Raw genomic sequence first — 23907 nt, 5'->3', positions numbered from 1 at the left:
TTTGTTGTTGTTGTTTTGTTTGTTTGTTTGTTTGTTTTTGGTTTTTCAAGACAGGATCTCTCTGTGTTAGCCTTGGCTGTCCTGGATTTGCTCTGTAGACCAGGCTGACCTTGAACTCACGCCTGCCTTTGCCTCCTGAGTGCTGGGATTAAAGACATGCGGCACCATGCCCAGCTACTTTTTTAAAAAATCAATTTGAAATATTCACTACTGCTAAACTAAATGTCAGTTTTGTCATATGGATTATGAGCCTTCCCAAAACTTGTCCAGTTTTCAAAAGTTAGTTAGCTTGGCTGCCTATTGGAGAGGATCTGGAACAAAGACAAAGGGATTTGAGAGTTAACACATACCATCCTCAGTGGGTATTTTGCTACTAATTCCACCCGCTGAGTGGTTTTGTAGCCAATGGTCCTGAAGCCACTTGTCGAAAGACATCCCCAGCTCCAGAACGGCCAGGAAAGAGGCCACCTGTAACTGGGCCTGAGCACACAGTCAGGCTTGGAAGGTAAAAGATATACAAGATTTTAACCTATTCTGGTTTTAAGGGATTCTAACAACATGGGAGCTGTCATATTCACGTGCATCCACAGTGCTCATTTTGTTTTATGTATTAAATGAATTTTCTACTCTGCTGCCTCTTTTCAATTGTAGCAGAATAAATAATTCTTTTACTTCGCCTAGCTACAAGAAAAAAATCATCAGTGATTAACAACAAAATGGTTTCTTTTCATTCTAACTGCTTATTTATAAATGTAATTACATTTTTTTTAAGTTTAACAATGGAGTTCAAAGTATGCAGATTATTACAGAATGCAGCCAGTCGTAATTGTGCCCATTACTTATGATGAAAATGGCATATTATGAAAAAAAACAAAAACTAATGGTCCCTTCCATTGTAGCCCGTGATTAATATCAACTGTCAACTTGGCAGGCCCTGGGTCGCCTGGAACACAAGCCCATGCCTCTGCTGAATTATCTAGATTTGGTCAGTTGAGGCAGGGAGGCCTACCTTAACTGCAGATAGCACCCATCCATGGGCAGAGATCCTGGGCTGAGGAAAAATGAGGAAGCTGAGTGCCAGCACTCATTGCTGTCTGTTTCCCGACTATGGGTGCTATGCAAGAGGCTGCCTCACATGCCACGATGACCTGCCAACTAGGATAGTCTATGCCTTCTGAGTAAGAGCCAAAATAAATCTTTTCTCATGTAAATTGCTTTCATCGGGATATTTTATCACAAGAATGGGAAAAGAAACTGACATGTACTCCTTAGATAATAATTGTGTAAACTACTTCCTTAAATATAAATTAATTAAAATTGTAATTCAAGTTTTCTAAGGTGATATTTAGTTTTTCTCTTATTGATGCTACCCGGGCCCAGATAGAGAAATGAAGAGTAAGCAAATAAGATCCAATTTTTTTCAGACTTCACATAGAAAAACAAATTAATAAAAATTAGGATAAGAAAATAGCGACGTGACTTGATTTTATGTCTTACACTTACATCTGTGTCTTTGATGACCTCTGGAGTGATGTTCAACATGCCCTGCCAGATCCTGGAAAGGTCTCGAAGGTTAAATACATAGTGAAATTTTGCAGGAGTTGGGAGCATCTTCATCTTGGTCATCTGCCACAGGCGGCGTGTCAGGCCTACCAGCTTCATCACTGTGGCTTGCACTTCCTCGGAGAAGCCCCGCTGGGCACAGTAGTAGCCTGGCCCGATCACACCTGGCAAGGTGGGGGGATCGTTGCATTCTCACTAAGCTTGACTCGGGTCACAGGAGAAATGTGACCATGCAGAATTTGCACAAATATACAGATATATTTTAAAAGATGGCCACGTATTAAAGGCAATCACATCAATTAATGGCCGGGTACTTTTTCAAATACTCAAAATTAGTTATTGATTTAAGTAAATCACTATTCATAGTATCAGAGTGTTGATGTAAAAATACTGCCCAGGGGCTGGGGATAAGCTGCTCAGTGTAGAGCAATTGCCTACTGTGTGCAAAGTTCTAGATTCTATCTCTAATAGAGTTAAATAGTAGTAGTAAAGAAAACAAACACTACTGAAATTTTTAAATGCACACTTAATATTATTCAATGAGTAAAAGTGATAAATATATAAAACTGATAAAATATTTTCTTAGATCTCAATAGTTCCCTCTTCTGTTGTTGACTTCCTATGCATTGTAAAATAATTTCTCTTACACAAAACATTTTCCAGGCACCAAAGAATAATTAAAAGTGATAGTAGTCATTCCTTCTCATCTACTTTACTTTCCCCAAATTTAGATAATTCAAATGTCATTTGGTCTCCAAACCTTCCCCACTGCTGTGACTGAAGGCAGAGTGCCGTCACACTCTCCCAGCCTGGGGTGATAAGATGACATTTTATTCTGCCAGAAATTAATTAGGGTAGTCTTAATGAGTTTTGTGTCAGTTGTGGTTTCAGAAATTTTAAATTAATACCTAACAGAGAGTTGTTCATAACTTCACACTCCTTTTTTCTGCAAAGAATAATTCTACAATCAGTAAAAATATTTTTTCATTACTCAAGTAAATATCTTTGGCTGTATCTTAAGCTAATAGCCCTTCAAACAAATTCTCCCTGAAGTACTACATATTTAATATATCAGTAACTGATTACGGATTAGAATTCTGTTGAGTATCCTGATGGTCATATGCGGGACTCTTATTCACTTGGCAAAACACTGGAGATTTCAGTTAATTAGAGTATCAGCCACATATTCTAACGAAGGAGAATATAGGCTGCCCATGTGAATGTGCATGCCATGTTTAACTTCATTCCTTCAGAAGCTGGTAACAGCCACTTAAATGAAAATAATAATAATAATAATAATAATAATAATAATAATAATGCAAAAAACATGGACTAAAGCGTCTATCTCCATGAATATCTATAATTCATCACTGTAGGAAACAAAATAAAACAGTGCTAAGGCTGCAAACGCAAGAGCCTCTCACACTCTGTGTTGTCCTCTGGCTAGATACATGCTAAGAGTGGATGTCCCTCTTTTCCTTTGCCGGCTAATAAACATTTACCAAAGATCTTGTCCATGGAAGCATCTGAAGGCAAGGTACAATTGAATATGGAGAACTGTCTCTTCAATCGCTGTGGAATGTCATTGCGTCCACCCCCAGGATGGATCATGGCTGCCAAGAACTGGATGTCCACAATGTTAGTAAACTCTCCAGGCTTCTCCAGGTTGTAGAATCCATTTTGTTCCATCAGCTGTCGGACGATCTCATTAGTAACCTAAGAAAAATAACTTTTAGAATTAAAATGCCGTTCCATGGACAAAGGGGAGGCTCGGTAGGTCAAGTGCTTGCGGGTCAAGTCCAGACTCTCCAGCAGCCATGTAAAAGCCAGGTGTGCTTGTGTACACTGCAGAGCTGGGGTTGGTGGTAGAGACAAGTAAACCTCGGGGGCTCAGTAGCCAAAGAGTCTAGCAAAGTGTTGAGGTTCAGGCTCAGAGAGACCTGTCTCCTGAGAGGTGGAGAATGGTAGAGAAAGCCACCTGGTAACAACCTCAGGCCTCACAACTACAGTCACAGGAGAGTGCACCTACACAGAGAGAGGGGGGCGGGGGAGAGATCAACCAGACAGATAGACAGACAGATGACAGACATGTTCCTAGACTTAATTCCTTAAGTTTTTCTACAGAACAGTTTATTATAACCCAGAAACTGAAATTTTTTTTAAAAATTATTCATTGAATAATAAATGAATCATAAATACACAAAATGAAAATATACGTAGGCTCAATGTACCTGATCACCCCATTCATTGATTACTGGCATATTCAAATCATCAATAAAGACAGCCATTTTCTTCCCTGCGGGAGGACCATATGTAGTGCCCATGCGTTTATCCACATAGCTCTCAATTGTTTTCTGTTAAGCAAGAAGAACAGCAACAGAAACATCTGTGAAGACATGATCAACTACTGCAAACAACAAATAAAATTAGACCTTTTCAAAAGGCAGGAGTTACTTATAAAAAGCCAAAATATCCTCCTCAATTCTGGCAAGCTAATAAGTGCCTAAATTGTTTTGCATGATATTTCTAAGCTTTAAAATCCGATTTTGTTTACCATTTAATAAAGTCCTAATCAATGTAAACTCTGAGTAGATGATGTTTTTCTCTTTGTTTATGAGGATTTATTTTCATTTCCTGGTGCCTCTACCAATGACTCCTAACTTCAATCCTGTCAAAGTTTTGTCACAGTCATAGATATTGTTAAACAGGCCTATTGTCTAATGAGCTTCTAAGGCCCATAGCCTGAGCTGTACAGCTATACAGCCTGCATTTGTATCAGGCTGCTATAATGTCAGTTGGGTCCAGTAGCCCCAAATGATCCACATGCCATGCTGTGGGGCAGATGCAACCCCAGTGTGTCCTCGTCATCCCCCAAAACAACATGAAGACCAAAGCCTGCTGTCTCCTCTCACTCTACACTCGTCAGTGGCAGGAGAACAGGCCACACTGTGGTCCTTAAAACCAAAGCAGTGTGAAACAAACAAACAAATAAATAAACAAATAAGCAAACAAAAAAAAAACACTAAACCTTTTAAAGGCTTTGAAGGAGTGGAGAAAATGTAAAAGAAAGATCTCAAACTCGTTTTTTATTTATTCTTTGAGAATACTTTTTTATTCTTATCATATTGTTATTTTTATCATATTCGCTTCTAACCCCCAACTCCCTCCAGATTCCCCTCTCTGCCTCCCCAAGATTATGTTTTTTCTCTGTCTTAAGAAGAGTCTCAGACTCTTGACAATGACAATACATTTCTTTCCATGGCAGTCCACAGTGGCTTGGAAATAAACCATCAAAATCCCTAGTTTGTCTTCAGTGGTCGGGTCTTTGCCTTTATCTTAGGTCTTTATAGGAAACAAACTATAGCAATAGTTATTTGTATTTTCCTGTCATAGCTTATTTTGCATTGCTATTAATAAATACAATTGCACTTAAGATAAAATAAATGTATAGACCAAGTAACTGGAATTCAGCATCCAAAAATGAACAAGAAATTTGAAGTTCTCCAACTCTACAAGCTCAGAATTCTAAAGTCTTTAGGTCATTGCTACAACTGTAGGATCTATGATTTTAAATCATGTTACAATCCTGGTGCCTCTACCAATGACTCCTAACTTCAATCCTGTCAAAGATTTGTCACAGTCATAAATATTGTTAAACAGGCCTATTGCACTGGGAATGAAGGTATGCAGAAATTGAAATGATCTCTCCTACCCAAAAATGTATTCTTATACCATGTAAAGAGTAAACCAGTAAAATTATTTTTATAACTAATATATAACTATAAGATGTACTAAAATATAAGGAAATGGTTATATACTGGCCTCTAGAAATCTTCAAATTAATTGCAAATTGTAATCTATTATAATTTTAATAAGCAGTAGGAAAAGATGTGAAAATGTTTTCATTTCAATAAAAATACATGCAAATATATCACAACTCATTCAATTATAAAACAAATCTCTCTTGAAATTATATAATAGATAAGAGAATTTCCTATTCCCCTGAAATAAAAGCATGCTGTTTAATGTACTAGGTTAAATATAGCTCTGCTTTTCAATGAATTTAAATTCATAAGCCAATTAATAACCTCCCAACAAGCCCCTATGGCAAACCAGAGCTTCCCAGACATCCTATGTCTATTAATGAGAACTCTTTGTCATGTGAAAATTTTATGTTTTATGATACCTTCCAGGAGCTAAAAATCCATAGGTGAGATAATTAGAATAATATGGAGTAAGACCCACATACTTGCACTTTATCCCTCATCATATGACCCTAATTTCTTTTATATGGCAGGAAATGATATATACATTAGATATCAAAAAAATGGCTATGCTGACAAAAACAGAAAGAGGACATGAAGCAGTTTGTAAATGTGGTCCTATTTTATTACATTTTTCAAGCTTCCTCCCACTGTAAGATTTTCTAATGAATTTCCAAGTTAGAAAAAAAACTTGATCCTAAACTAGAGTCAACAACTAACTAACAAGCTGTGGAGGAAGAACCAATGGTTCAATGCTTGTCATGCATGCATGAGGACCTGAGTATGCTTGTGTTCTCAGTACTGAGGAGGAAGGAACAGGCAGGTGCCTGGAGATTCCTGGATAGCCAATCTTTATTTGGTGAGCTACAGACCTGTGAGACACCCTGTTTCAACATGCAAGGTGGACACCCACAGAGGAGCAAGAGCAATGCTTTTCTTCTAACCTCCACATATAGTCTACATAGGTGCACATACAATCCCTCACACATGTACACCTGAACACACATACAAATACAGATAAATAACTAACTGCACTTCCCCCACTTGTGTGCCCCACACCATCGTGAATATCAACATATAACTCCAAGTAGACGTGTTCTATTGTTTAATTGCCATCAGTTCCCTACTCTAGAACAAAATGGTACATGCATCTTACCTATAATACTACTCCTTGTGTCTTCAGTGTCTAGAAAATTATCAGAGATCATGTACATTTGATACATTAGTAAAGAAATTCAGAGGAGATCGGGTGTGTTCAGGTAGCTCAGACCTGTAGAGAGTGAAGGCAGGAGGACAGAAGGGCTGCAGAGAAATGAAAAACTATGAGCAGGGGCATCTCAGTGAGAAACTGGAGACCTAAGTCAGGATAGGCTTCTGGGAGGATATGAGGGGACCCTAGCTGGGGTCTTGGAGACTGAAGAGGGCAAGACTCCTAGCAGAGGGAGGAGAACAGAACACCCACTGACAAAAAATTCAACCCAAAATTTACCCAGCCTACAAGATGTACAGGAACAAAGACAGAGCAAATAGAGCAGAGATTGGGGGAATGTCCAACCAATGGCTGGCCCAACCCATGACCCATCCCATGGAAGAGAAGCAACCCCTGACACTATTAACAGTGCTCTTGCTCTGCTTGCAAACAGGAACCTAGCAGAGTTGTGCTCTGAGAGGCTCCAACCAGCAGCACCTTGAAACCGATGCTGGGACTCACAGCCAAACATTGGGCGAAGCGTAGGGAGTCTTGTGGAAAAGTGAGGGAGGATAAAAAGGACCTAGAGGTGACAAGAAGATCAATAGAGCCAACTAACCTGGGCCCAGGGGCTTGCAGAGGTTAAAGCACCAACCAAGGACCATGTACCAACTGGAACTAGACCCCTCGCACAGATGTAGCCTATGGGCAGGTCAGGTTTCATGTAGGCCCTCTAGTAAGGGAAACAGGGCTGTCTCTGACATGGATTCTGTTGCCTACTTTTTTATCACTGCTGCCTGGCAGGACTGCCTTGCCAGGCCACAGGGGAAGAGGACGCATTCAATCCTAATATAACTTGATGAGCTGCAGTGGGTGGGTAGGGGGGCTCCCCTTTTCTGAGGAATAGAGGAGGGAGGAGGAGGAAAGAGGTAGGGAGGGTGGGAGAAGGAGGAGAGGAGGATGGGGACTACGACCAGGATGTAAAGTGAATAAACATATTAATTAACTTTTAAAAAGAAATTCGGGAGTCACAGAACCATGTTTGATATCACCCTGTATCCTTCAACAACACGCATTTGACAGACCAAAATAACTCCATTTTGTTTAAAATTCCCATATCTGTATTTGGGTGGCCTACACCTGAAAAACCCATAGATGATACACTTGGCACAGAAATATAAAATAACTCATTAGCTGGAAAACAAGAAAGCACTAAAATTCTAGACATTCCCCCCAGATCTCCCAAAAGTTATCCCTTAGAAGCTAATTTTTCATGGTCTGATACCAAACTTGTACCAGACTGATACCAGTTAGCTCAAAGGACAGTCAATAGGGTGCTTACCAAGCCACAAAACCACTTACCTGCTTTCTTTCTTACTACAATCTACAAACGTTCATTCTTGTACTCAGGGATCACACATGACCTGGTGCACTGGTAATAGCGTGGGCCCAGGTGATAGCGTGGGCCCAGGTGATAGTGTGGGCCAGCTTAAGATGAAAGGGAAAGACCCTTGTATGTTTGCATCTGTACCAGCTCCTAGTGTTCATTGGGGTTTCATTAAAACCCAGCACAACACATTCAACTGATCATAAATTTTGTCTAACTGCATGACGAGTGAATCCATGTGTTCTATTTCACTCTCACTTCTGCATCTTGGCCCAGTCCAACCTCCCTCCTGAATAGTTACTGTACCTGTCACTGTCACATATCTTTTAAGGCAATGATCAACCTTTTCTATCTTGCTCTCAGATCTATGGTCAGGATAACTTTTCTAAACAGTGGCATAACCCTGCCCGTTATTCCAAGGGATTCCCATGAGTAACCTACAGGAAACTGCCCGATGCTTGCTGTTTACCCTAGAAAAATCTTCCTCAGTCTCTGAACTTAGATAACAATACCTTTATATTATATATAATGATATTATAATATATTACATAACATAATATGTAATATTATATTATAAATCTGAACACAGATAGTAATAAAATGTTTGCTATGAGATGGGGCACATCCAGTTTTTAGTGCTCATTAAGGAAACCTTTTTCACATACCCCTAGAGATATGACCCAAAACATCTCTCAGGATGCCTTGTGATAGCCAACATGCCTTGTGAAAACATTTTTCTTAGATATATGATCTTCCATAAATGTTACTTTCTTAACCCAGCTATTGATTTGTAACTATCTTAAATCTCTACCAGAAGACTGGATGATTCTTTGATAATCAATGCAATAACCTTGCTCTAATCTGTAGGCCCTAAGCACAATTTTGATTTCATTGTTTGTCTATGACACAGAAATATCAACATTTTCCCCAGGCAGAACAGTGACTTTTGAGCAGTTAAAACTAGATTGTTAGAAAACCAAGTAGGTTTAGGAATGGAGTGAGGAGGTTTCTCAGTCTTCCATCTAAAATAAGATGCCATGGGCTCAGAGCAGTTCAGTTTTCTGAATTGACTTCTCAGTAAAAAATTCACTCCTCCTAAGTATCACTGAAAAAGAGTTAATTCCTCTCATACACAGAGACACAAAATACCCAGTTCTTCCAGCACATTCATCTGTATAGATTTTCCTACCATAATTACACCTCTATGCTGTGATTTCCAGCCCTTATATTATAAGCAGTACTTATCACATCAACTCAACTTGCCATTAAAGATATGTCTGCTTCTCTAACCAGAAAAAAAAAAGGGAAGCAGCTTATTCTGGAGGGAGGATGGATTGTTCATTGATAGTTCTGGGAATAGCCACTCATTCATACAACCGGTCCTGTGAATGAGACACAGTGCAAATCTGCATAATTTGCAGGGCTTTATGTAACAGCTCTCCCTGGGCCTAGAGTCATAAAAGAGAAGGTTAAACGACTGCCTCTCTCACTTATCAGCTTTGTGGCTCCATCTATCTCATACTGTTTCTAAGCCATAGCCCAGAATCAGTATGGAATACATACTACAGAGGCTAACCACAGTGATATATGAAAATGCAATTAAAAGTTTAAAGTTTTTGTAAAACTATAAAAGTGCTTTTATTATTTCAATGTGAATGGCATTTAAGTAGTTAAGCCATTTTTCATGAATATTACACACAATTAAATTGAAATATAAATTTACTTGACTTTGTTTCCATCTATGTGACATATATCTAAAATATAAAATTTAAGAGGTTTTGCTGTTTGTTTAAGAATCTACAGCCCAAATGATAGATACTTCCCTCTTTGTTGTAAATTATTGAAAACATTCTTTTTTTTTTTTTTTTTTTTGCTATTTTATTTATTTTTTCTTAATTTATTCTTGTTACATCTCAATGTTTATCCCATCCCTTGTATCCTCCCATTCCTCCCCCCCACCCCCATTTTCCCATTATTCCCCTCCCCTATGACTGTTCCTGAGGGGGATTACCTCCCCCTGTATATTCTCATAGGGTATCAAGTCTCTTCTTGGCTACCAGCTGTCCTTCCTCTGAGTGCCACCAGGTCTCCCCCTCCAGGGGACATGGTCAAATGTGAGGCACCAGAGTACGTGAGAAAGTCATATCATTCTTATATTAGGAAAGTTTAAAAGGCCAATCAGGGTTATACAATGAGACACTGTGGCAAATCAAAGAAAGGAAGATAGATGATAGACAAACAGACAGATGTATATATAATGTTCCATGAGGGATTCAAATTATAAAATCTAATATTACAAGTGACAGGGAAATATAAAAATGCATAACTAAAAGCTAAAAATAAGATAAGTACATTATCGGCAAATCAGTTGTGAGTGTTAAGGTGGAGAAAGAAAATCCATGGGAAGGAAGCGGGAGGGCGCACAGCAGAGGAACGAATGGACCTGGCTTTTGTGGAGCACATGAGCCTTGCCACAGTGCCGCCAACCAGGAGCAAGAGTGAGGTCGAGACCTGTCCAAACTCAGAAAATCTCCTCCTCTTGAGAGTGGCAGGAGTAATGATCGCTCCCTCCCTGTTCTGGGCCTGCATGCCCCAGTGCATGCATCCTGGCGACCCCCACCTCTGCCACTCTCAAGGTAGTCACATAGCCTGGTGGCCAGGTTTCAGGTTGAAACTTCCTATCTCCTCTTGAGGACATGCCTAGCTACACCTGGAATTCCTCTTCATGCAAATGAAGCATTCCCAGCACCTCAGCCAACAGCCAATGGCGTTCACTCACCCCGAAAACCCCTACCCATTTCCTCAAGGTTTATATAGTCCCTATTCACGCCAATAAAGGCGATCTGAAAGCCCCCTCCGAGAGAGCCATTTCTCCTGCACTCACCTCGGACCGCCCGCTAAGCTTCATTCCTTCCAGCACAGTGCACAGGCTGGCGGGCTTTCAGCTTACACTTTGCTACCAAGCAATGAACAGTTAGTATAAATGAAACCTGACTTATCCAGAGTGTTTGAGTATGCGTTAAGAGTCTCATCTGGAAACGAGTGTCATGTTGCTCTGAAAAGCCAAAAGAATTCTCTACACTGGAGAGAAGTCTGTAGGAAGAAAAAAAAAAAAAAATGAGTCTGAAGGGGGCTTGAAGACCCCAGCTCCATGTTCACCAAAGCAACCCATGCTTTCATGGCCTATAGCTACGGTTCTGATGCCAGAAAGGATGGTACAATGTGCTGCCAGGCTCTATGGCTATCATTTTTGAAGTAACAATTTATGAATAGAACTTAATTGTTATATTCAAAAGACAGTAAGATAATTTTTAAGGGAGAGAAAGCTTTTTAGAATTTCTCTTCATTTTCATTTTCTTCTTTTCACATCTTTGGATTCTTTAAATCACAAAGATATAAATCACTAATTTTCAAAATTAGAGAAAATAATTTTATTTTTAAAAATAAAATAGGAGAAAAACAGACCCATTTTAGGTTAGGAGAATAAAAATGGGTCATTTATCTTGAAAAAGAAAAGTAAATTCTCTTGGCTAAAATGTAATTTGGGCTGACTATGAATTTTTTATCCAAACTAGATACCTTGGATAGCCTTAGGAGACATGATTAAGTATTAATGAGAGACAGTGAGTGTAAACCTGAGTGTCCCAAGTAACCAGGAACTCATAAACCTCCCACTGATACAAGATGCTGACACAGCCGGAACCATCATGAAGCAGCCTAACCGGAGCAATGTGCTCGGTTTGACTGTGCGGTATCATGTTAACAGACAAGATGTGGGCAACATCTACTTTCTAATCTACAGTTTCCATTTGCTTGGGATCCACATACAAGAAAACTAAGAGACAAATGCCCTCCACTCCATCGGCTCTGTTTGGTAAGAACGACTGAAAATCATCGTAAGGAAGTTAATGACAGGAGTTTGGCTGCTTGAAAGCTTTCTCAAACAAGTGAGTCAAGCTTGATGTGCAGCAGTGACACTCAGCAGGCAAGTGACCCAGGCAAGAAGCCAAGTAAGTGGTGTTTCTGGGCAGGAGAATAAACCGTGACATAATGAAATAATAACAAAACACAGGACGAGGCTTCCTGCCCTTGAACACTGAGAACCTTGACATCCGGTGGATACTTGCCAGACCCCTGTACCCATCTATAACAGTGATTCCCCAGTCATACTGAAAGCCAAAGATGTACTCAAGTCTCAAGAACACTGACTAGATAGATAATTATTCTATGTGGTAAAAAGAAAAATCACACTTAGATTTTTTTAAGAATATTCACTGTCAAGTAAGGCTATAACTATAACCTTTAAAGAGGATTGTCCTTCTAAAGTAGAACTAATGAAAATATGATGCAGCACCAATAGCATATGAGTCTGGTGGTAGTGTGTGTGTGTGCGTGTGTATGTGTGCGTGTGTGTGTGCGTGCGTGTGTGTGTGCGTGTCTGTGTGTGCGTGTGTATGTGTGCGTGTGTGTGTGTGCGTGCGTGTGTGTGTGTGTGTGTGTGTGTGTGTGTGTGTGTGTGTAAAGATATAAAAGTATAGATATATGTCCATTACCAGCCTAGGATAATTTAATTATCTATCCTACACAAAAAAATAAATAAATAACACAAAACACCACTGAGTATCTGCAGTTTGAGATTGACAGTTCATCTAGGCTTCAATGCCAAGATACTGTATGGATGGCATTATTTGATAAAGGGCTAGCCAATATTGGAAATGCATCTCCAGCAGAGGGGCATAATGAAGTTGACAGTCTTACTTAGAAACTCAATCAATGATCTTGGCATCTTGGCGCTCTGATGTCACTGATTAAATGAAGCAATAAGAAGTCATGAATTATCCATGCCTTCAACAATTTTCATTGAGCTGATATTTTGATTTCAATAAGCAAAGAACAGCAAAGTTCACCAAAAGCAAAGTTTTATGAGCTTGTTTTTTGATAAATATTTGCCTTCCAATTATAATTTTTGATGAGTACCTTTTTCAAATTTTACTAATGTTCTAATGGAAACATTAAGTTTCTCAAATAATTGAGGCATAGACTGACATTAAGAATTTCTTCCTCATAATTTCCTTCCCAGACACTATGGGCTATCAAACAAAAAGCCTAATGACAGGTGTTAGTTACAGCTTTTCAAGTTATTGATCAGTTGGGGGCAGGGTCTCATTACCAGCAAACATTATAGACTAATGACATTGATCTGGATCATCCTCCAGAGCTTGATAGAATAGATGATTCTGGAGACACAACATATTTGAGTTACTTGGCATGAAGAAATCAAGCTAGCTCCAAGCTAGCAGCTTCACCCCACTGACTCGCTTTCCTAGCTCTGGAAGGTTCTATGTCGATGGTCTTACCAAGGCGTGAATCACGTAAACTATAAAACGACTGGCTTGGAAATGCATGTATTTGTGGTCATAAATATAAAAATAACCAAACACTTTCTGGTTGAATTCAAGGTCTGTTTCACAAGACAGAATTCATGCTCGTATTGTTCATTTAACTAGGAACCTGTGGCTGAGTAACTCGTAGGTCCTATGGGAGAACCTAATACTAATATTTTGCTAAGTGAAGATAGAACTAAACTGACTCCTAAATACTTATCTCTAACCCTATAGATAAGTACAGTTCTCAGTGGTAATCAGAGAAGGTTCTTTTTATAGTATATAATAATTAATACAGAGACTTATAACTGGTCAGTGCACAGATAATAAAAACTGTGGAGTGCTCAGCGCTATCATCTATCATATCTATCTAACATCTATCTATCTATCTATCTCTATCTCTATTTGTCTGTATCTCTATCTGTGTCTCTGTCTGTCTGTCTGTCTGTCTGTCTGTCTCTCTCTCTCTCTCTCTCTCTCTCTCTCTCTCTCTCTCTCTCTCTCTCTCTCTCTCTCTCTCTCTCTCTCTCACACACACACACACACACACATGCAGAGAGAGGAGGAGGGAGCTGAGCAAGCAGAAATCATGTTGGAAGAGGAGGAGGAGGCAGGGGAGGACTACTACAAAACAACAGTTGACGTTCAGACATAACAAGGCCTTACACGTAACATCTCAGCACCATAGCTGTGTGCGCAGGGCCTGCACAAAATCCCAGTGTGCATGTGAGGGGCACTCACAAAGTGCCACCCCTAGCTGAAAAGCTATTGGCACTTGATGGCTGAGGGAGGGTGTTAATTTGCTTCAGGAATGTGACCGCCTGATAGGCTGTTATGCTTCAGTGGTGGCCCGGTGCACATGCTAGCAGCACTAAATAGGATAAGTAGGCTTAAGAGGAGCACATGGGGTTGGAAGGAAACCTGTTGGGGGAAGAGTTGGAGGGGAATTTGATCAAGGCACAGTATATGCATATACAACATTCTTAAACAACTTTTTTAAAATATATTTTTATTTTATGTATTTTTGCCAGAATTCATGCATATACACATTAAGCATGCATGATGCTCATGAAAACCAGAAGAGTGTCAAATCCCCTGGAACTGAAACCATAGACCGTTGTGAGCTACGATGTGGCTGCCAGAAATGAAAACCAGATTCGCTACAAGACCAAAAACTATTCCTGACCACTGAGTCATCTCTCCAGTCTCCCAAATAATATGTTGGGATGCAAATGTTAAAAAAACAACAAGAAGAAAGGGTGATAACCCTAGCTAAGACTTTTAGCAATAGGGCATATGGACCATGAAATGGTCACTTTCTGTAACCAGAAAAGACTTCCAATGGAGGGATGGGGACACCAAGCCAGCCACAAAACTTCCCTGCCTACAGGAGATGCAGGGGTAAAGAGGAAGCAGAGAAGGAATGGCAAAACAATGACTGGCTCAACTTCAATCCCATGCCACGAGAGAGAGCCCATCCTTGACACTATTAGTAATATTCTGCTATACTTACAGATGGGAGGCTTGCATAACTGTCATCTGAGTGGCTTTACTCAATGGCAGATGAAAACAGATCCAGAGACCCACAGCTGAAGATAAGGCAGAGTTCAGGAACTCTTGTGGAAGAACGGGAGGAAAGATTGAAAGAGCCAGGGAGGTCAAGGACACCACCAGAATCAACTGACCTGGGTCCGTAGGGGCTCCCAGAGATTGAACCAACAAGCAGAGAGCATGCAAAGAACGGACCTAGGCTCCCCACAGGTATGTAACAGATGTATAGCTTGGTCATCGTGTGGGACCCCATCAGCAGGAGCAGGGGCTATCTCTGACTCTGTTGCCTGCCTTTGCATCTCTTTCCTTTAACTAGATGGCCTTGTCTAGCCTCAATAAAAGAAAATGCACCCAGACCTACTACAACTTGATGTGCCAAGGCAGGTTGATAACCATGGAAGGTCTCTCTGAGAAGAAAGGGAAAGGAGTATAGGGGAGAGGAGGGGGGAGGGAGGGACTGGGACGGAAAAAGGGGGGAGTTCTGATCAGTATGTTAATTAATTAATTAGTTAATTAATTAATGAAAAATGTCTTCCTCAGTTTCCAGGTATGATGATGCGCCTTTAATACTTGCACTTGGGAGTTAGAGGCAAAAACATCTGGAGTTCAATACTCACCTGGAATCCTAACGGATGTCTAGGTCATAAATTTGTGGCATATGAAACCTGTTCCATGTATCTACATACCTTTTCTAACAAATGGAAATGTGGATGAAGAACAAAAAGAAAAGCAGAGAAAATGTACTCAATATTCAATATATACTCATGTGAAAATATTCGTATGTGACATAATACAATTTACAACAAATATATACACTGATCTTGGCAATAACTAATAGCCATCTAAAGAATTTAAGTCCTACTCAACAAGAGAGAAGTTATACATGGTACTGGAAACCTAGCCATCTACTCAAGACTAGCAATGTCATGAGTCTTAGAGAAGGAACCTACTACTGCCACCTTATTAGATTGGCATAATTCCTATCTGCATTCTAAAGTTGTCCTTACATCCACAGATAAATCTGATCCATCACAAACAAGCACTTTTCTTTGCAATACAAAGAAAAGCACACTGATCAAAATGCACAAAGTAAGTGAACATTGGGCATTTGCCCCCAGCTAATACATCTACAACAAAACTCCCGCAGCTAAGGCTCAGGAAACATCTCCTAAGATGAGCAGGAAGGCAAGAGCCGAAGTACCAGGAAGTCTGCTGTGATGAGGAAGCTATACCAATAGCACTTAACAATATGGCTGTCTACAAAAAACCTGAACACTGACAATACCAATAGATGTGCTACTGGGGAAAAGGGAAATCTCATAGGATCTCTGGACTACAGGCAACTGGTGACTGCAGAGAAATGGAGAATTGCTGTTTCCCAGGGATGAGCCCTCCAACAGTTAATTCTAATACAATGTGGTCAGCGCTGAAATTATATACACACAAGCAACATTATATAGATTTTGAGGGTGTGTGTCTGTGTGTGTGTGTGCAAGCACGCGTGTGTGTGCTTATAACAATAAAAATTAATGAAAACGAGACTGTCAGTTTGAGAAGGGAACTCTTAGGAGGGGTTAGTGGAAGGGAACCTGGGATGAGTTGGAGGTAGGAAAGAAAATGGAGGAAGTAAAATAACAATAGTTTTTTTAAAAGAATAAAGGGGGTGGATAGAGCTATCTTAGGGGTTAAGAGTATGTACTGTCTTTGCCAAGGACTTGAGTTTGATTCCATCATCCATGTCAGTGTTGCACAAGTGTCTGTAACTCCAGCTCCAACAGTATCTGATGCTTGGCCTCCACAGTCACTACACTCATGTGCACATCACACATGCACACACACACACACACACACACACACACACACACACACACACACGCATGCATGTACAAGTATGCGTGCATAATTTAAATAACAAAAGTAAAAATTGACAGTTGTGTATAAAAGACACTAAGGAAAACCTTCCTTTCTCATTTAATAGTTTTATGCAATTTTGTACCCACATAAGAAGGAAAAGTCAGCATTGCAAACTTGGGTCAGTCCTTCAAATTTCACAGACACAAGAATATATGACATGGTATGTTTCATCTGGTAAGATTCTAAGATTTTATACCCTGTTACAATTTATCATGGGAATAGTGTTAGAATGCTACACCAGTGAAGGACAAGACAAAGTGGCAAGTTAGGAAATAGTTTGGAAAAGCATAAAAGCTAGTTTAGAAGAAAATTAGACTTGAACCAAGAATAGGTGCACTTCCAGCAATGGCTCTTCCATGCTGGTACCCTGTACTGAGACCAGGAGGTGTGGGTTATGCGGAGGGACAGGGAACCAAAGCGGGAGATCTGTGTAGACCATGTCTTTAGATACAGTAACATCCTTGGATTCAAAAAGTATCCATTAAAGATGATGCTAAAATCACAGAAGAGTAAAAAATAATATACACAGAAAAGCAGATATTATGAAGAAGGTAGAAGTTTGTACACTAAAATGAAATTGTGGAACTTCAGTTTATGATTTTGCATGTTCAAAGGATTTCACTTCGAATTCAGAATTTTTTAATTAATTGAACTGTAAATGTACATTGTTCAAAGTAATTAATGTCATACACCACTTCTATACATGCATTTTTACTGTATTCACTCTCTCTGTTACATTTTCTTTTTTTGTTGTTTTTGTTTTTGTTTGTTTGCTGGTTTGTTTTTTGAGTCAGGGTTTCTCTGTGTAGCCTTGGCTGTCCTGGACTCAGTTTGTAGACCAAGCTGGCCTGGAACTCATAGCGATCCACCTGCCTCTACCTCCCAAGAGCTGGGATTAAAGGCGTGCGCCACCATAACATCCCTAGTAGTCAGCATTTCATTTTCATGAACTTTCCCTTGCTAGATTCTGCCTATGAGAAGAAAGGTGTGTGTTTCCGCTGCTGTTGGGAATGTATGTTGGTGCAACCACTGTGGAAATCAGTATGGAGGCTCTTCGAAATATTTAAAGTACAACTTCCATACGGTTCACATATAACTAGCTCTAAGTATCTACCCAAAAATATCAAAGCTGTTTCTAAGTGTAAACTTCAGAGTCTGGCTTACTTCACTTAACATAATGATATACAGTCCATCCTCTTGCACTCTTCCTAATGGCTGGATAAAACTCCATTGCATACATACATATGCAAACTTCATCCATTCATCTGCTGGAAGCTACCACAACTGATTCTGTAACATGGCTGGTAGAAATTGCGCATCAATAACTATAGCAAGTGTGTTTATAATCCACTCATTCTGATTCTTCTTTTAAAAGATTTTAGTTCTTTTTAATTTATTTATTTATTATGTATACAGTGCTCTCCCTGCATGTATTCCTGCAGGACAGAAGAGGGTATTAGATCTCATTATAGATGTTTGTGAGCCACCACCAGGTGGTTGCTGGGTTTGAACTTAGGTCCTTTGGAAAAGCAGTCAGTGCTCCTAACCTCTGAGCCATCTCTCCAGACTCTTCACTCTCATTCTTTACAGTGTGTTCTCAGAACCAGCATAGCTGGATCATATGGAAATTCTAGTTGTAATGTTCCGAGGCACCTTCCTGCTGACTTGCATCCTAGCAGGACTAATTTATATTCTCATAAAGGTCCCCCATGGTCCCTGCATCCTCACAAATATTTGTTTTCTTAATAATAGCCATTTCTATGCAGGTGAGATAGAGGCTCAGTCTAGGCTTGATTTGCATTTTGCTAATTCCTAAATATGTTGAACATTTTCCTTCATGTTTGCATGTATTTGCATTTTTTCATTTGAGAAGTGTCTGTCCAAGTTATTTTCCCATTTTATGTTTGAATTATTTAGGTTTCTGTTCTTTAGTTGATTTTTTTTTTGAGTTCTTTAATATTATAGACAAATAAGTGGCAGCGGGTTTCTTGCATTCTATAGGCTATCTCTCTACATTATAATTTATTTTCCAGTATAGATGTTTAATTTCATGAAATCCTACTTGCCAATTCTTTTTTCACCTGAGTTTTTTGTGTTCTACTCAGAAATCTGTTTTCCATGCCTCTGGTTTGAAATGTTTTTCCTGTATTGTCCTACATTTCTGCACAAATATTGTAAACACCACTGAGGCCTGTGACACATTAAAAACCCTTTTATTAGTTCCTTGAGAATCTCTTATTTCTCCATAATTAAGAATAAATAGCATAACCAGGTGTGGTGGCGCACACCTGTAATCCCAGCACTTGGGAGACAGAGGCAGTGGGATCTCTGTGAATTTAAAGCCAACCTGGTCCACAAAGTGAATCCAGAACAGCCAAGATAACACACAAAGAAACACTGTCTTGAAAAGCTTTAAAAAGAATATATAGCACAACCTAACTAGAAGAGACTTTGCTGCATTTGAATGATAGAGACAACGGAAGACATTGTTGGCATGATGTCACAAATGTCTGAAAAGATTTCACAGATACATGAAACACTTTGACCCTCCAAAACTGACCCAAACTGCTCCTGAGAGCAACATCCAAGGCAGTACCTGAAACATCAGTGGAGTGGTTGCTGATGAAAAGTTCAAATTCTTGACCATGTGACTTTCAGGGTCATATTTTGACATAAATCCTTTGATTATGACTGTTTTGGCTGTCCCTTGCTCACCAATTAACAGAACAGCCTAAAATAAAGAAGTTCAGAGGGAATGAAATAAAACAAGCAATAGGGGACGGCCCCTCCCACCCACCAACTCCTAAACCAAAGAGAATTACTCAGTACTCCCAATGCAACTGTACCTAGAGAAAGGAACTCAACAGAGGGGGCCACCAAGTGAGGCTTTTAAGGTGCATGATCCTGTCAAATGGTGGCCTTATAGAAACAAAGAATCTAGACACACAAACACCAGAGATGCATGCACAAAGAAAGGAGCCTCAGGAAGACACAGGCACTGTCTGTAAGCCAAAGGATTAAGGCTTATGGAAAAACCAACCTCAACAACACCACCCTCATCCTGGCTTCCCAGCCTCTGGATAAGGAAAGAAACTGCCATGGTTTAAACCACTAAGCTTTGGTATTCTGTTAGGATAGCCACAGCACACTAAATTGGTAACCAAAGAAGAAAGAATTATCTTAACAAAAACAATTCAAAATTCACTGGCTTCAACTAATATGGGAGGAACAGTTAATTGGGAATTAGGCCTATCCGACACACTAGGTTGTCATTGTGAAATAACAAAAATAGTTCACTTGTTAAGAATATTTTCACGTATTCTAAACAGTAACAGAAAGTAGTGTAAAATGAATGCAAGATACTTTTGTGTTTTCATATGACCTTTTAAAGCACATTGTTTTTAATAGTAGCTAAAAAAAAAAAAAAAAAAAAGCCATACCTTGCCTTGTTTGGCAATGGTTTTAATTAGGAAATCAGTCCGCACATTGTCCACATTTGGCACCAGGATAGAACCATACTCTGGGGTAGTATCAAGTGGATACACATATTCCGGGGTACAAGTGCTCCAATGCCTCCAGGTACCTGAGAAGGATGGGGGTATTCACATCTTCCAGTTAGTAATATATATTCCTGTGATGATCAGGCACCTTCAAAATGTCACAGAGACAGCTTCATATATTCACCATAAAACAAAGATCATCAAGGGGATATGGATGTTGGCCAGCCAGTAGAGACATTGCCTAGCATCCACAATACCCTGGGTTCAACCCCTAGCACCACATAAAACAGGGTCTTCTGCTTTTCTTTCTGTTGCTATGATAAAAATCTGACCAAAAAATCAACTTAGAGGGTTAAAGGGTTTCTTTTATGTTATGCTTCCAGGCCAAGTTCACCACTGAGGGAAGTCAAGGCAGGAGCTTGGAGTAGAGACCATGTAGGAATGCTGCTTGCTGGCTCACTTCCTGTCTTGCTTTCTGGCTCACATTTATCTAGTTTCTTCTGCTGCTCAAAACCACCTGCCTAGAGATGGTACTACCCACAGTGGGCTGGACCCATCTGCATCAGTTAGTAGTCAAAGCAATCCCTCATAGATATGTCCACAGAGCTATCTGACCTAGAGAAGTCTTATGAAGCTGTGACTTTCCTCTCAGATGACTCTAAGCTGTATCAAGAGCTTTAACTTGAAAATTAAAGCTAACGAGGACACCAGATGTACTAGCACGTGTTTGTGACACCAGCACATGGGATATGAAGCAGAAGAATCAGAAGTTGAAAGTCATCTTCAACATTCAGAAATGTTTTAGAACTGCTTTCTCAATATGTAGCCTTTCAACAATATAGTGTGCATAAAAATATAAAGAGAATGAAGCCATTATTACTTTTGTTTTGTTTTGTTTTTGAGACAGGGTTTCTCTATGTAACAGCCCTGGCTGTCCTGGAACTTTCTTTGTAGACCAGGCTGTCCTGGAACTCACAGAGATCCTCCTGCCTCTACCTCCCCAGTGTTGGGATTGAAGGCGTGCACCACCATGCCCGGCCATTATTACTTTTAAATGCCAAATCTCACAAGCTTTTCATTGGGGGAAAGATACTAGAATACACATAAAAATACAAACTTGCTTCTGTGTATTATTGCATATGGCATATGTGTATATGTATTATGTATGTTAATGCACATGTAAGTCATCTTAAAGTGTATGTTTATGTGCATAGAGATACACAGACAAGCACATAGACATCTGTAAACATAGACACCTATACTTGAATGTAATTTTTACACCCATTGTTGAATGGCTGATGTGTATCTGAGTAGGAAATCGATTCAATTCGTATCAAATCATTAAAATCCCCACCCACCACGCAAATGCAACTTGTACCTGGAACTCAAGACTCAGGGAAAGAACCACTTACTAGCTTTCCTTTGTACATTAAAATTCCTATTTCAGTTTCCAGCCAAGAATTTCCATTCTCACTTTAATAACACAGAAGCATGTAGAGACAAAGAACCCATCCTTATACCCAGCATGCAGCACATGCTCACCATCTGGTGCCACATAGTAGTCGAACATGGTGTCCTCGGGACCCCTCAGCTCTGGCAGGGGCAGCGTGAGCACTTCTCGAGAACGCAGCCAGAGCTCCAGCCTCTTGCGGCTTTCTAACTCCAGGACCGCACCCACGCTCCACATCATGGCGAAGACAAACAGCCTTGCCAGGTGCTCTGGACCCATCTCCCCAGCCTGCTCCTGAGGATGCACAAAACAGTATCTTTCATTAATTGATTCTCATCTCTATCTAAGACTCTACTGAATGAAAACAACAAAACCAGGAATGAGATATTAGCTATCCCCAGGAGAACAAAAGACATAACTAGGGAACAAATGAGAAACCGAGTTCCAGGGTTCTAACTGGCTTAAAAAATAAAGGAAAGATCAGAGTAGGGGTTCGATGTTTACGTTCTCCACAGTTGTGTGGAGAGCAGGGACTGACTCTGACATGAGCTCTGGTGCTCCATATTTGATCACCTCCCCTTGGTGGGGAGACCTGATGGCACTCAAAGAAAGAATAAGCAGGCTACCAAGATGAGACTTGATAGCCTATGACCATATAGTGGGGGAGGAGGTCCCCCTCGGTCACAGACCTAGGGGAGGGGAATAGGGTGAAATCTGGAGGGAGGGAGGAGTAGGAGGGTACAAATGATGGGATAACAATTTAGTTGTAATCTGAATAAATTAATAAAATTTAAAAAAAGAAAAAAGAAAAGAAAGGAAAGAAAGAAAGCTCAGTGAGCAAAGGCACTTTGCACCACTCCTGATGGCCTGAGTTCGATTCCCCAGACCTATAACCCACAACTGTCCTCTGACTTCTGCACACACACAGTTTAAGTTAATAAAAATAAAGTAGAAATATTTTTAAACAAAACAATTGACATTTATTATACAACTATGCTAACCACAACAAAATTTAAATCAACAGCTTGCTTTGTTCAAAGAAAGCGATAGAGAAAAAAACAATTAGCACATCTGAAACTTCTCCCAACCCCCAGCACATTCTCATCAACCCTAACAAAATCTAGTTTCAAATGCTGTGTTCTCTGCACAGTGTGCTCAGAGAGGCACACCCCCTTACCTTTGGTGGGACCAGGCCTTGCAGCATGAGGGTGCTCTGCGTGATCACAAAGGCCTCAAGCACCTCCATCTTGTACTCCAGGTTCTGAGTGCTAAAACGATACAGGTCCAGGAAAGTCTCCGAGTACAGCTGCCGAAGGATGTCAGCCTCTTGAGGAGGTCGTCTCTTGAGAAAACCCTGTAGGTTCACACAACCATGCATTGGTGAAACCAGGAAAGCGACCACCGGACATGAACATTTTACAACATTATTAGCTCATTTACATTAATTAACATTAAATTAAGATTATGCAAGTGGCTATTGTAAGTAATATGCAGCAAGTCTGGCTATAAATCCTTTCATATTAATAATTCCTTTAAATGTTTAACACAACTCCGTGAGAGAAGAACTACTGCTATCCCCCTTTGACACTTCCAGCTTCAGTAAGCCACCCATGCTTGGTAGGTGGTAAGGTCAGAAATACCTCTCAAAGAGTCTGTCTGCAGCCTTCTCATGTGCAGCTCCAGTGCCATGGGTGCAGAGACAGCCCTCAGCTAAGTGATGGCTAAATGTTCTTCAAAAAAAAAAAAAACAAAACAAACAAACATGGGGAGGCATTCACAGGGAGTTGCTAAGCTGACCAAAGGACATTGCCTTTAAAAACCAAGAAACAACTTATCGCAATTGGTTATTTCCATTATTTTTTTTCTCACTTAATAAGTAATATAGAAAGCGCCAAAGGTATTCGGACAACTGGACAATTGTCATTTGGGGCTAAATAAAGAAATTTTTGTCTTTCGGAGAAAAACGCCACTTAAACTTTTCTCTTTTTATTTATTTATTTTTTATTTTATGAATTTATTCATATTACATCTCAATTGTTAGCCCATCCCTTGTATCCTCCCATTCTTCCCTCCCTCCCGCTTCCTCCCTACTCCCCTCCCCTATGTCTGTGACTGAGGGGGACCTCATCCCCCTGTACTTCATTAACCAATGTCATGAATCAAATGGATCTAACAGATATCTACAGAACTTTTCACCCAAATGCA

General features: G+C 39.9%; 1 protein-coding gene across 1 annotated transcript in view; it reads right to left on the bottom strand.

The window, feature by feature from the left end:
* Window positions 1-23907, bottom strand: part of Dnah5 (dynein axonemal heavy chain 5) — a 245260-nt gene that overhangs the window by 94135 nt on the left and 127218 nt on the right. The window contains exons 44-50 of the mRNA XM_051151015.1: window positions 22880-23056; window positions 21795-21996; window positions 20193-20335; window positions 19349-19483; window positions 3795-3917; window positions 3066-3279; window positions 1504-1727 (exon numbers count right to left, since the gene is read on the bottom strand). Coding sequence (XP_051006972.1) covers window positions 1504-1727; window positions 3066-3279; window positions 3795-3917; window positions 19349-19483; window positions 20193-20335; window positions 21795-21996; window positions 22880-23056 — 1218 coding nt within the window. The remainder of the gene's footprint in view (window positions 1-1503; window positions 1728-3065; window positions 3280-3794; window positions 3918-19348; window positions 19484-20192; window positions 20336-21794; window positions 21997-22879; window positions 23057-23907) is intronic.

The sequence above is a fragment of the Acomys russatus genome, chromosome 9, assembly GCF_903995435.1.
Source record: "Acomys russatus chromosome 9, mAcoRus1.1, whole genome shotgun sequence".
NCBI classification, from domain to species: Eukaryota; Metazoa; Chordata; class Mammalia; order Rodentia; family Muridae; genus Acomys; species Acomys russatus.
Note: the sequence above shows the minus strand (reverse complement) of the source record. Positions and strands in the feature narration are given on the sequence as shown.